This window comes from Gymnoscopelus braueri, assembly GCF_963280865.1.
Source record: "Gymnoscopelus braueri genome assembly, chromosome: 15".
NCBI lineage: Eukaryota > Metazoa > Chordata > Actinopteri > Myctophiformes > Myctophidae > Gymnoscopelus > Gymnoscopelus braueri.
Genome location: NC_137620.1, coordinates 48,139,883 through 48,153,550, shown reverse-complemented (window position 1 = coordinate 48,153,550; position 13,668 = coordinate 48,139,883). Strand labels below are relative to the sequence as shown.

The 13,668-nt window shown below is 42.4% G+C and overlaps 1 protein-coding gene across 1 annotated transcript in view; it reads right to left on the bottom strand.

The window, feature by feature from the left end:
- Positions 1–13,668, bottom strand: part of LOC308102372 (uncharacterized protein) — a 1,220,233-nt gene that overhangs the window by 938,270 nt on the left and 268,295 nt on the right. Inside the window, exons 16-18 of the mRNA XM_080452057.1 lie at positions 7,391–7,504; positions 6,236–6,349; positions 5,371–5,484 (exon numbers count right to left, since the gene is read on the bottom strand). Coding sequence (XP_080308183.1) covers positions 5,371–5,484; positions 6,236–6,349; positions 7,391–7,504 — 342 coding nt within the window. The remainder of the gene's footprint in view (positions 1–5,370; positions 5,485–6,235; positions 6,350–7,390; positions 7,505–13,668) is intronic.

The window sequence follows — 13,668 nt, the reverse complement described above, 5'->3', positions numbered from 1 at the left end:
CTTCATAGACACACAGCTGGGTGTTGGAGACTCTGGTCTGTGGCAAAAAAAAATGACAAATCAACAAAATAACAACAGTACAAATAGTACTCGAAATACAGTACAACAGGTGCATCGATAGATAACCCTACGCCATGAACAGACAGTCATTGAATTTTTTTTTCGTTCCAGTGAATTCCCCCATGTAAGCAAAGCTATATAAGGTGGGCTTGGTAAGTATAAAGAGGAATATAAACTATTTAATCCTCCCTGTATAAGGCCATGGGCTGATAAACAGGTGAGTGACAGTCTATGCAGCGGGTGTGTAGGACCAGAACCTCCACATGGTTCTGTCTTTGCCCCGTATGCAGCTAAGAGCTAACAAATGGGCGTGCGTGTTGATTTGCAGTGTTTAACCATGGTTATATACATAACATTCGTACTGTACACCCTGTTTACAGCTGGGAGCTGTTAAGCGGCCGTGGGTGTTGAATTACAGTGTTTTGGCCCCTATAGGCTGGCTATATAGGCTTGGTAAGCATAACAAATATACACAGTTTTTTCCACGTTTATTGCATTGTTTATGGCTTTTTACTGTGTGTTTTGCAATATGCGCATGCCCGCAGAGGACGTGCATGACGCTTGTATGCAATGTCTTGGACTGAGGACTCCTTAAGCTGCATGTCTAACAGGGCGTTCGGGGTGACTACTGTGTCTGGCCATGTCAGAAGAAAGGTCCTCCGGTTGGAGGTAACCTTGCTTCTCGCAAAAGGGGCTGTACAGAAACTAGAGCCGTCAGAACGGCTCAGTGGGTTTTACTCCACATATGTCCTTGGTCCGAAGAAGGACGGCGGCTACCGTCCTATCCTGGACCTGCATGTCCTCAACCGTTGCTTAAAACACTTGAGGTTCAAGATGCTGTCCCCAGCTCACATGTTACAGGCCATCTCCAAGGGCCTATAGTTCACCACGCTGTATCTGAAGGATGCATATTTTCATCCATCCACTCCACAGGAAGTGCCTTCGGTTTGCGTTCGAGGGAGTGGCCTATGACTACCAGGTACTCCCCTTCGAGCTTTCTCTGGCGCCACAAACCTTCATCAAGTGTAAGAACGCGGTTCTGGTGCATCTGTCTTCCCAGGGGCTTCAGGTTCTGAACAAGGCTACACAGACACCGTCGCCTCCTGCTGACGCAGGAGTGTTTGTTAACTAGCTCTCCATCTTTTTTTGCCATATCTGGAAGGACGGCTTATGTCAATTACCAGGGGGGGTTGAGGTCCCGCCGTCTTCACGAGATGACGCGGGAACTCTTGCTATGGGCTCACACCCACCTTTCATCTCTTCGAGCTGCGCCTTTTCCAGGGATCTGGAACTCGGCAGCGGACATACTCTCAAGGGATGGGCCACGAGAGGGAGACTGGCGTCTACATCCTCAAGTGGTGCAGCAGCTCTGGGACAGGTTGGGGAGAGCGCCTCTCAGGATGACTCTCACTGCCCCAGTTGGTTCTCCATGACGAACCCCCCAGGGCCCTTGGGCCTGGTTGCCCTGGCCCATGTTTGGCCGATGACAATGCTTTATGCTTTTCCCCCCGTTTCCCCTGATCCATGCGGCTGGACGGGGTCATGATGGAGGGCCATCAGTTACTCTTGATACTGCCCCATACTGGCCCAGATGTCCCTGGTTCAGTTCGTTGTTGTCTCTCATCTCGGGAACACCGTGGCGGCTGCCACAGAGGCCCGACCTGCTTTCACAGGTCCAGGGGACTCTGTGGCATCCAAACCCACGTCGCCTCCAGTTGTGGGCCTGGCCCCTGAGATGTGGTCTGATTTAGGGCTCCTGGATGGAGTGGTGCATACGTTGCAGTGTGTCGGGGCTCCTGCTATCATATTGGACTGGATGGTGAATGTTTTGTGCTTGGGCTCTATTTCCCTTAACACATTGGGTGCCAGAGGTTTATTAAAATATTATACGTTGAGTGCCAGCATTTCTTCCATCCACTTGCGTTATACATTTCGTGCTGTGAGAAGCCCCGACGCAGAAGTGCATGTAAACAAAGCGTGCGTGCGAGACGGCGGAGGGTCCCGACTAACGCCTGGAACAATAATATTTCCAACGCGACCCTCCATTGCAGCGTGATCGCCGATCGAAAACGGCTCGTTTCCACCACATTAAAAAGAAATGGAGATATTAAGCTTTTAATCAAGGAGATAACATTGAAAACGCCGACCGGAAGGATTTTTGACATGGAGCCAGATCCAGCCTCTTCTTCTCAGAAAGTCCTTGGGTGATGTCAAAGTTTCGTTTTAGCGCCCCACGTGGCCCACATGTATAAAAATAGAATTGGGTCAAAAACGGTCCGGACCGTTTTCGGCACTTCTCGTTTGGACCCTCAAAAACGGTCCGGACCGTTTTTGGCATTCAATGTGTTAAGCACCTTTTCCTGGAAGGTGGCATTCCTATTGGCTGTCGCCTCCTCTGAGAGGCTCACTGAGCTTCATGCAGGCTGGGTCCTGACAGGATGAGTGTCACCCTCCGACATAACCCCCTCTTTTCTGCCCCAAGGTTCTGTGCTCCGGACGTGTGACCCGGCCTTTGCACTTGTCGGCCTACGCCCGTCCCTTGAGTGAGGGTGATGTGAGTGGTGCCCACAGTGAAGTTGTGCCCGGTAAGGGCCTTGAACACTATGTCACATGGACACAAGCAATCAGACAGAATGATCAGCTTTTTGTCTGCTATGGTGAGAAAGTTCTGGGTCAAATACTTTCTAAACAGAGACTCAGAGAGAGTAAAACCTATTGGGTTTCAAAAGGATAAACAAAAAAGAAATGTCAATAAAATGAATAATAATAGAAACTGTCGAATAGTTTTTGTTTTTTTTAGTAATGGCCCATTACTATTATTATTATCCTCCTGCCTTTATTTTTTATCAAAAGGGGGTCAAAGGTATTATGCCCAATAATAGCCTATTATTGGGCGTGTTGTGACGTTGTTAGCTTGTAGATCCGTTATTTTCGGCACGTAACACCGTAGTATAAAGTATAAATCATGCTGTAGTCCTAACAGTGCTCAGCCAGTGAAAAACAACTTGGAAATTAACTCTCTCATGGCCTGCCATGATAGATTAACAGACAGAAAGAAAGCACATGCACACAAGCAGTCAGTCTGCATAGTAACTAATAATCTATAGCATAGCAATGTATAATCTATAGCTAAACATTGGATATAGAAGATAAACTGCTCTTAGACTATATGTCTTGTGTTTTTAGTAATTATCTCCGCCAGGCCAGAACGGCAGCCGAGGGGAGGGATTATGTTTTCACTTACGTGAATCTGTCTGTGAACAGCTAATTTCCGGACAACCGGAAGAATCGCCGCGATCAAAACAAAACCAACCATTGTATCGTGTTTTATTATTTTTTTTATTTTTTTTTTAGTGCCCCTTGATATTCAATGGAGAGAAGCAGGGACGGAGGGAATCCATACACATTTCCCCCACACACCAGAAACTCAATGGGGTTTCTACCGTCTGCAGTGATGGGATGTTCATGACAGATTCGTTCTAAAATGCTTCGGTCGTTGGCGTGCACGTGAACGAACCCGTTCACTTCCTGAAACTGTTAGGTGCAGGCGGGCGAGCTGCTCTCCTGTGACAGACCATCAGACAGACAGACAGACAGCGGTGCGGTTGCCTTGTGATCGCGTCAGTCTTTCCACCACGGTGCACGGTGCTCACAGCCTGGGGACCTCGACTCTCGCTAAATTTGTACAATAAATGAAATGAAAGCTGCGTTGCCACGGACATAAAAAACATATTACAATTTTTTGGGTGGGGGGGGGGGAAGCCTGGATATGATCCAAACACCACCGAAGAAGTGTACACCCAGAGATCACGTGACCAGAAGCAAAAAAAAAGACTGTCTGCTTCCACGTTATTTTTCTCGGATTTCTGTTGTTTTCCAAGTGTTTTTCAAAAAACAAGCGGTGGGCCCGACGCTATCGGACCTCCGTGTGTGCACTTAATTTTTTTTAAATTAATGGAACCATAATTTACTAAACATTATCATGATGATTTAATAAAGACTTTAAACTAGTGATTGAAAACATAAAGTGTTTATGAAAAGGTTTACTAAGGTAATAAAATCAAGTGTACTGTAAAGTTCACCCAAAACCTCATTGACTTCTATTGAGATATTATAATAAATTGCAAACGGTAGAAGGTGAAAACATCTGCTGGGCCATTAACGGGAACAGCAGGCTGAACGAGAACCCAGAAGTGAGCTTCAATTCCAGCAGAGTGGGTTTGCCCCTTGGTTTCAACAGGATAAACACAAAATAAAATAAATAAATCTGAATTTACATAATATATGTATATATATTCCAAAAATACTTTATTTTCAAAGTAATTATGAAAATAGCAGATCTACAAGCTCACAACGTGTCGCGAATGCGACACGTTGTGAGCTTGTAGATCTGCTATTTTCAAATAGCCAATGTACTGTATAGGTTTAACGTGCTCATGCAGCCTAGGTCGCTTCTTTTGGGCTTGTTTTCATAGAACTGACTGCTTATTTCTCTCACAAATTCTGGCAACAGTGGTTCTACGGCTCTGCACCAGAGCAGACGTGAACCATGACATCACACGTTTTGCAAATTCCCCCGTTCTCAAATTCTGCCCCAACCCGACCCTACCCGACCCAACGTTTTCGGGCCGGGTCCAAAATCTATGCTAATTAGTCGGGCCGGGCAGAGCCTCGGGTTCCGTGAAGATTTTCTTTTTTAAAGAATAAAAATATAGTACCCGTAAAAAATGCATTTCAACTGGCCCTTAGCGGCCTAACGGTAAGGTCGACGGAAATATCAATGGATGTGTTGGATGTACCTCAAAGTGAACTTTACTCAGGTATCTAGTTTGTCGCCGTCCGACCTTCCTAGCCCATCTTATTAAAGAAAGACGGGCGACAATGGCCAAAACTCAATCGAAAATCTGCGATCGAAAAACGGCGAAAGTGACCGTTTTCAAGATGTTTTGTCCATTATCTCTGGAACAGAAAGTCCAATCTGCTCAGTTAAAAGCTTGTTGGATGCTTGACATTGAGGGCATTAAGCACATATTGATACACTTTACGACTTTTCGGGCCTAAAAGTATCGGGCCGGGCCAGTAGGGCCCAGTTAGGGCCAGGCCTTAATTTTCAGACCCGTTGAGAACTGTAGCGAGGCGTAGAGTTTTCATAGATTTCCACTCTGGAAGGTGGTTTCACTTTGTTGTGGTTTCAACCGTCTAAACGGACGGCTCATCTGATATTTTATTTGTCCGTTTTCTCTAGAGAACGTTGTCATCTAAACTGGGGCCTGAATCATGTGTTGTTTTCTGTGTGTTTTACATTCTGACCTGTGATCAGTAGACTGGTGTTCATCTTTGAAGTCAATATGTTTATACATGGACGTGTCACTCTTCATGGAGACACAGCTGGGTACAGGAGACCCTGCTCTCCGCTGATGGACCCTGAGAGAAAGAGAGGATTATTCAAATGGTTCTCACCTCACCTGACCCCAGCTCACTTTGTAAGGCTAGGATTTCTCAAGGTAGAAGACAGAGTATAGACACTTGCAATGAGCCTGGTCTGTAAGATATTCAGAGGAACAATGTCCATGTACCTAACTACTGCTCTACAGTGAGAGATGCTCTGACTTAGTTCCCCATAGATTCTGGAAAAATGCATTCTACAATACTGCCACCACAATGTGGAATGCCCTACCAACAGTCATTAAAGGTCCTGATTCCTTATCCACACTGAACACAATTAAAGAAAACATGGCAAACATGGCTGTCCTCAAATCACAATAGGACTTAGAATTCTATCCTCTACCATCTTGCCCCCAGAGAGTCAAACAACTCACTCCTTCACCGGGCTCCACAGAAAGAGCCCTGTGGGATTGGCCCCACAGGGGCTGCTCCTTGTCCCCACCCATCTTTTTATGTAAATATAAATGTGACAGGGGGATGAGATCTGATTATTTAACCACATCTGGGTGAACATTCAGACAAAATAGCAGATCTACAAGCTCAGAACTTCAGACGTTGTGAGCTTGTAGATCAGCTATTTTTGGACCAAGTAGGGAGCCCTGAGGAACCCCGGTGCATGTCCAAGACAAACTAAGAATCAGTGAATCAAAGATCACTACAGCTGACAGTGAGATACTCTACTACTGTCTACATCTGTGAGCAGATAGTTCACAGAGATCAGTGATCTTACTCTGTGTGTGGAGGTCCAGGTTCATTACTGAAGTTAAGAGGAAGTCCTTTAGACCAGTCACTCTTCATAGACACACAGCTGGGTGTTGGAGACTCTGGTCTGTGGTGAACACTTCTGGAATCATATAAATGTTTATACAATTATCATGTGAATGAAAAAGTCAGTTCTTTGTATAGATATTCCTAGTAATTTGTTACAGTGTGGCTGAAGGTCAAGCATGACTTCATAAAAACAGAACCACCTCCAGGCCATGAAAAATAAAACGCTGCTGAATTCAAAGTGTAACTCATAAAGATTAAAAGTTGGACTTCAGTTCAATCAATATTTTCTCCTTTTCTCTCACTTCCATACAACTACGAAGATATGCATGTGGCTCTTGAGCCTGGGATATCACATCCTACCATAACTAATCCAGTAGTATTAATGGTGAACTATCAAAGTGAAATTAGCAGTTGGAGTTATTAGGTCAGTTTTCTCATGCAATGCATTAAGCATAAATTAAGATGGACCTCTCTTTGTGTCTGCGTCTCTGTGCGATTGGGCTCGGTGAGTGGACATGTGCGCGCACAGCCTGATTTAGATTTCCGATACATTTCGTTGTGCGCGGTGTCATGCACCAAAAATAGCCGATTTACAAGCTCAAAACACGTCATGCTGCAAAGCGTTGTGAGCTTGTAGATCAGCTATTTCCGGTGCACGACACAGCACCCAGTTAAGTAAAATCAAGCTTTACTGGAGATGTGGCGTACGGCATGGATTTATTATACAGAGGGCAATTCTTTCAACATAAAATGCTTCATTCAAGTTCAGGAAAGCCACCTCTCCATGCATTTGGGTACAAAGCATGGAAAGGGGGGGGGGGGTGGTTCTTTCACCATAATAAATGCTACATTAATGGTCTGTAGAGAAGGCACTATTTACAGACGGGTAAAAGGGAAGGGACTTAAACCCTCTTTGATGTGTATGTGTACATGCCTGGTGTTTTAATGCAACGTGAGCTCCACCAACCAGAAACACCAACCAGATACGTCGACGTAACCGGATCTTATGCTTAAGCATTGTGGATAGTGAAGTTATTCCTCTGTGAGATCGTCAGTTAAACATGCTGCTTAAAACTAGAGCTAAAGTCTATTGCATATAAGAGGATTCACATACTTAGTGTGTGGAGGTTCAGGTTCATTACTGAAGGTAGGAGGAAGTCCTTTAGACGTGTCACTCTTCATAGACACACAGCTGGGTGTTGGAGACTCTGGTCTGTGGTGAACACTTCTGGAATCATAAACAAAAAATGAAAATATGAAAAAATGAAATATTAATTTATAACGTCCCATTAGTCCAGCATAAGAGAGTAAAATCCCTTGGGTTTCGGCTGATCAACATTGCAACAACAACGCAACACACCATAGCAACATCATGTGGTCAAATCAGGTTCATATTCCTCCAGTGGCCTTTAGGGGGAGCCATGCTGACACTGTACAATGACTGACCGTTAGGCCATAGTTATGTCTCCCATGCATGTGATTGAAAACATAAAGTGTTTATGAAAAGGTTTACTAAGGTTATAAAATCAAGTGTACTGTAAAGTTCACCCAAAACCTCATTGACTTCTATTGAGATTATAATAAATTGCAAACGGTAGAAGGTGAAATAGCGACATCTGCTGGGCCATTAACGGGAACAGCAGGCTGAACGAGAACCCAAAAGTGAGCTTCAATTCCTGCAGAGTGGGTTTGCCCCTTGGTTTCAACAGGATAAACACAAAATAAACTAGAAAAAGTGCTCCTCGGAGCACAAGTCTCCGCCAGGTCAGGTAGGTTATTATGGCCTCCTGGTGGCGCTATAATAAGCCAATGTGAAAAGGGTGCCATTTATTCCTAGGCCGTGCACGGCAATCGGACACTGCATGCATGATTTGAGGCATTTTGTTCTAAAAATGTGTTTTGCTAAATTTGACCTGCCGGTGGCGCTATAACAGGCCCATGTTAAAAGGGTGGCATTTGTTCCTCAACGTAGTGCAAATGTGCATTCAAAGTTTCACCGCAATCGGACACTGCGTTCATGATTTGCGGCATTTTGTTCAAAACGGGCCACTCCTGCAAACATTACATGTCAATGTTAGCCAATCAGGATGGAATATGAAAAATCAAACAGATCCGTCTTGATCACATGACTATAGAGATCATGTGTACCAAGGTTATTATAGTTAACTAAAACTAACGAAATAACGAAAACTAAAGGTGAAAAAACATTTCAGTTAACTAAACTAAATAAAAACTAAAAGAAAAAAGAAAAACGATAACTAACTGAAACTATATTGTGTGTTTACAAAACTAACTAAAACTAACTGAAATTATAGTCAAAATGCCCTTCGTTTTAGTTTTTGTCAATATCTATAAGCCTTTTAGATTTAAATTAATTTGATTCATTTCCCCTGCGCAGTTCTGTCAGTTGCAGTCACCGTTGGTCCGCTGACGTAGTCGCCCCAAAACACCGTCGCCCCAGGGCAAATCCGGCGGTATTAGAAATCACTGGTACGCGAAAGAATTGGGGGCGAGCGTGTTTTGGGGCGAGGTACTCCGGTTGTTTTCAATGTGCATCGTAGCACGTGAGCAGCACTGACTGACTGCACGGCACTGCGCGTTACTTTATAATGGCGACGGAGAAACAAGTTGGGAGAAATATGGTCCTATATGGGATTTATTTGAATACAACAGCAAGAAAGACAATAACAATTGCCTTGTAGTGCAAACGGGTGATACAATGTGGAGCAATTATCAAGGGGAAAAACCCCACTGTCCACAGTGTAAAGTAACTAAGTACATTTACTCAAGTAGCCTACTGTAGCCCACTTAAGTAAAATCTTGAGGTACTTTTGCTTTACTGGAGTATTTCCAATTTTCTGTATTTTTACTTCTACTCCACTACATCTCTCAGAGGTAATAATGGTACTTTTACTCCACTACAATTATTTGAAAACTTTAGTTATTAGTTACTTTGTAGGTATTTTGATTATTATTACAAAACATACATTATACCCACTTCATTTCGGCCATTTGAAAATAGCCGATCTACAAGCTCACAATGCTTTGGTGAGCTTGTAGATCTGCTTTTTTCAAAAGATTTGTTTACCTTTTATAGCCTACATTTTGAAAACTTGTGAAATGGGACATTCTGCATAATGAGTACTTTTACCTTTGTTTGTAATTTTGATACCAATACTTTTGTGCTTTTACTCAAGTACATTTTGAATTCCGGACTTTTACTTGTAACAGAGTATTTCTACATTGCAGTATTGATACTTTTACTTAAGTAACAAATGTGAGTACTTTTTCCACCACTGATAGCGAGTACCTTGACAAGGCAGCCTCTCTGAGCACCTGAGACCCCTGGACCCTGTGTGTCTCATGAAAGGGTTTATGTTCATATATTGTATGGCTATTTTGATTTATACCAGGCACAGTACATGATGCACTTAAGGCTGCTATCTTGTGGACTGTTGTGTGGATGGTTGATTGTCAAACAGTAACTGAATAATATATATTTTTAAATGGTATCTTTTGTTTTAGTTTTTATCACACAATACTTACTTTGACCTTTTGAATCCTGCACCTGACAAAAAACCCAAAGTATGAAAAAAACTAAAACTAACACTAAAACTAATAAAAACTAAACTAAAACTAAGCTTTCTCACAAAAATAGAAACTAAATAAAAACTAGCAAACCCGCTCTGAAAACTAACTAAAACTAACTGAATTAGATTAGACAGAGTTTTGCACTGATCGCTGCAGTTATAGGTAAAAAACACAAATCGGCCTGTTACAGCGCCACCATGAGGCTGATTTGAACATTTTCAAATGGCATTTCTTCCTCGGCCTAATGGGAACGTGTGTGCAAAATTTCACGGATATTGCATGCTGTGTTCATGATTTGAGGCATTTTGTTCGAAACGGAGTACTCTTGCAAACTTTGAAAGACAATTTTTGCCAATCAGGATGGAATATGAAAAATCTGAAATGAGCCGTTTCTTTTAAGGACTATAGAGACACTGTGTACTGATTTGGGGGATTTTTGGCCAAAATCTGTAGGAGTACTGTCCAAAAATGTGTTTTGCACAAATCGGCCTCCTGGTGGCGCTATAAAAGGCCCATGTGAAAGATTTGGAGCAGAGGTTTTGCTCTGGCATTCAGGGAGTGTGTGTGCACAGTTTCGCTGCGATCAAGCCAACGGTGCCAGAGATTAGCTGTACACAAAATGACAGAATGACGGACGGACACACACACGGACTGACGGACAGGGGGTAAAACATACTCTCTCGCCATGCCTTTCGGCCTGGCGGAGACAATTAATAAATAAATCTGAATTTACATATATATGTTTATATATTCCAAATATTATGTAACTTTCTTTTCAAAAAAAGAAAATGGCAGATCTACAAGCTCACAACGCGTCGCGAATGCGACACGTTGTGAGCTTGTAGATCTGCTATTTTCAAATAGCCAATGCACTGTATAGGTTTAACGTGCTCATGCAGCCTAGTCGCTTCTTTTGGGCTTGTTTTCATAGAACTGACTGCTTATTTCTCTCACAAATTCTGGCAACAGTGGTTCTACGGCTCTGCACCAGAGCAGACGTGAACCATGACATCACACGTTTTGCAAATTCCCCCGTTCTCAAATTCTGCCCCAACCCGACCCTACCCGACCCAACGTTTTCGGGCCGGGTCCAAAATCTATGCTAATTAGTCGGGCCGGGCAGAGCCTCGGGTTCCGTGAAGATTAATTTTTTTAAAGAATAAAAATATAGTACCCGTAAAAAATGCATTTCAACTGGCCCTTAGTGGCCTAACGGTAAGGTCGACGGAAATATCAATGGATGTGTTGGATACAACTCAAAGTGAACATTACTCAGGTATCTAGTTTGTCGCCGTCCGACCTTCCTAGCCCATCTTATTAAAGAAAGACGGGCGACAATGGCCAAAACTCAATCGAAAATCTGTGATCGAAAAACGGCGAAAGTGACCGTTTTCTTTTACCCGTAAAAAATGCATTTCAACTGGCCCTTAGCGGCCTGACGGTTAGGTCGACGGAAATATCAATGGATGTGTTGGATACAACTCAAAGTGAACTTTACTCAGGTATCTAGTTTGTCGCCGTCCGACCTTCCTAGCCCATCTTATTAAAGAAAGACGGGCGACAATGGCCAAAACTCAATCGAAAATCTGCGATCGAAAAACGGCGAAAGTGACCGTTTTCAAGATGTTTTGTCCATTATCTCTGGAACAGAAAGTCCAATCTGCTCAGTTAAAAGCTTGCTGGATGCTTGACATTGAGGGCATTAAGCACATTTGATACACTTTACGACTTTTCGGGCCTAAAAGTATCGGGCCGGGCCAGTAGGGCCCAGTTAGGGCCAGGCCTTAATTTTCAGACCCGTTGAGAACTGTAGCGAGGCGTAGAGTTTTCATAGATTTCCACTCTGGAAGGTGGTTTCACTTTGTTGTGGTTTCAACCGTCTAACCGGACGGCTCATCTGATATTTTATTTGGCCGTTTTCTCTAGAGAACGTAGTCATCTAAACTGGGGCCTGAATCATGTGTGTATGTGTATATATATATATATATATATATATATATATATATATATATATATATATATATATATATATATATATATATATATATATATATAAAAATAATATTCAATATATACATATTATATTATATTAAAAATACATAAAGGTCTCAGAGGTACTTGCCCATTGGGCAAGTACAGGTCATGTTCTACTTGCCCACAGGTCTTGCCCACTTGCCCGAAGAGTAAATCATCCATTATAAAGTGATAAGCAAAGTTTTTATTACCGTTCAATTTAACACTTATTATTTACTTTCTACTTGCAAATTCTGGGGCTGCACGATGAAAAATGGCATACCTCAATATGACATGTTTTTATTTATAAAGTGCTGTAACATGTTATGGCCTAATCACTGTCATTCAAGCATAAATGTCTTAACATTAAATTAAATTAAAAATAAGTAACTGGTATAGGACTAGCCTACCTATTGTGGTACAAAACAAGTCCTTCTGCAGTGAATTACATATTAGAATTGTGCTGAATTCAAGAAGCTTTATTTGTTACTGACTTATAAAGATACAAGCAGCTAAATGTTGTTGGAACTTGTACCACAGATTGTTCTACATATAATTGATATAATGAAGAAAATAAAATATTAAGCAAGAAAATAAAATGGACAATAATAAATAAATAAAAATAGCCTACAGATATATACAGTTTTAGGAATACTCTAATACTTAGGGACTTGTCTTAGACAGGCATGTCAGTATTATTCAGAAGATAAATTATAAAATTATAATTATAATATAAAAAATAAATAAAAATCGCCACAATTTAGAATTGAGATCGCATAGGTGTCTGAATCGAGATCACAATCTTTTTTTGATTAATCGTGCAGCACTACTAACTACTTCTCTACAGTGAGAGATGCTCTGACTTAGTTCCCCATAGATTCTGGAAAAATGCATTCTACAATACTGCCACCAAAATGTGGAATGCCCTACCAACAGTAATTAAAGGTCCTGATTCCTTATCCACACTGGAAAAAATGAAAGAAAACATGGAAAACATGGCTGTCCTCAAATTACAATAGGACTTAGAATTCTATCCTCTACCATCTTGCCCCCAGAGTCAAACAACTGATCAAACAACTCAGCCAAAATAGCAGATCTACAAGCTCACAACATGACACGTTGTGAGCTTGTAGATCGGCTATTTTCGGATCAAGTAGGGAGCCCTGAGGAACCCTGGTGCATGTCCAAGACAAACTAAGAATCAGTGAATCAAAGATCACTACAGCTGACAGTGAGATACTCTACTACTGTCTACATCTGTGAGCAGAGAGTTGGAGTTCACAGAGATCAGTGATTTTACTTTGTGTGTGGAGGTCCAGGTTCATTACTGAAGTTAGGAGGCATTAATTAAGATGGACCTCTCTTTGTGTCTGTGACTCTGTGTGATTGGGCTCAGTGAGTGGACATGTGCGCGCCCGGCTCGGTTCAGATTTGCGATATATTTTGTTGTGTGCGGTATCGTGCACCAAAAAATGGCAATCTACAAGCTCACAACATGTCATGCTGTGAAGCGTTGTGAGCTTGTATATTAGCTATTGCCGGTGCACGACACCGCACCCAATTAAGTAAAATCAAGGTGTGGCGTACGGCATGGATTTATTATACAGAGGGCAATTCTTTCAACATGAAATGCTTCATTCAAGTTCAGGAAAGCCACCTCTCCATGCCTTTGAGTACAAAGCATGGAAAGGGGGGGGGGGGGGGGGTTCTTTCACCATAGTAAATGCTGTATTCACGGTCTGTAGAGAAGGCACTATTTACAGACGGGTAAAAGGGCAGGGGCTTAAA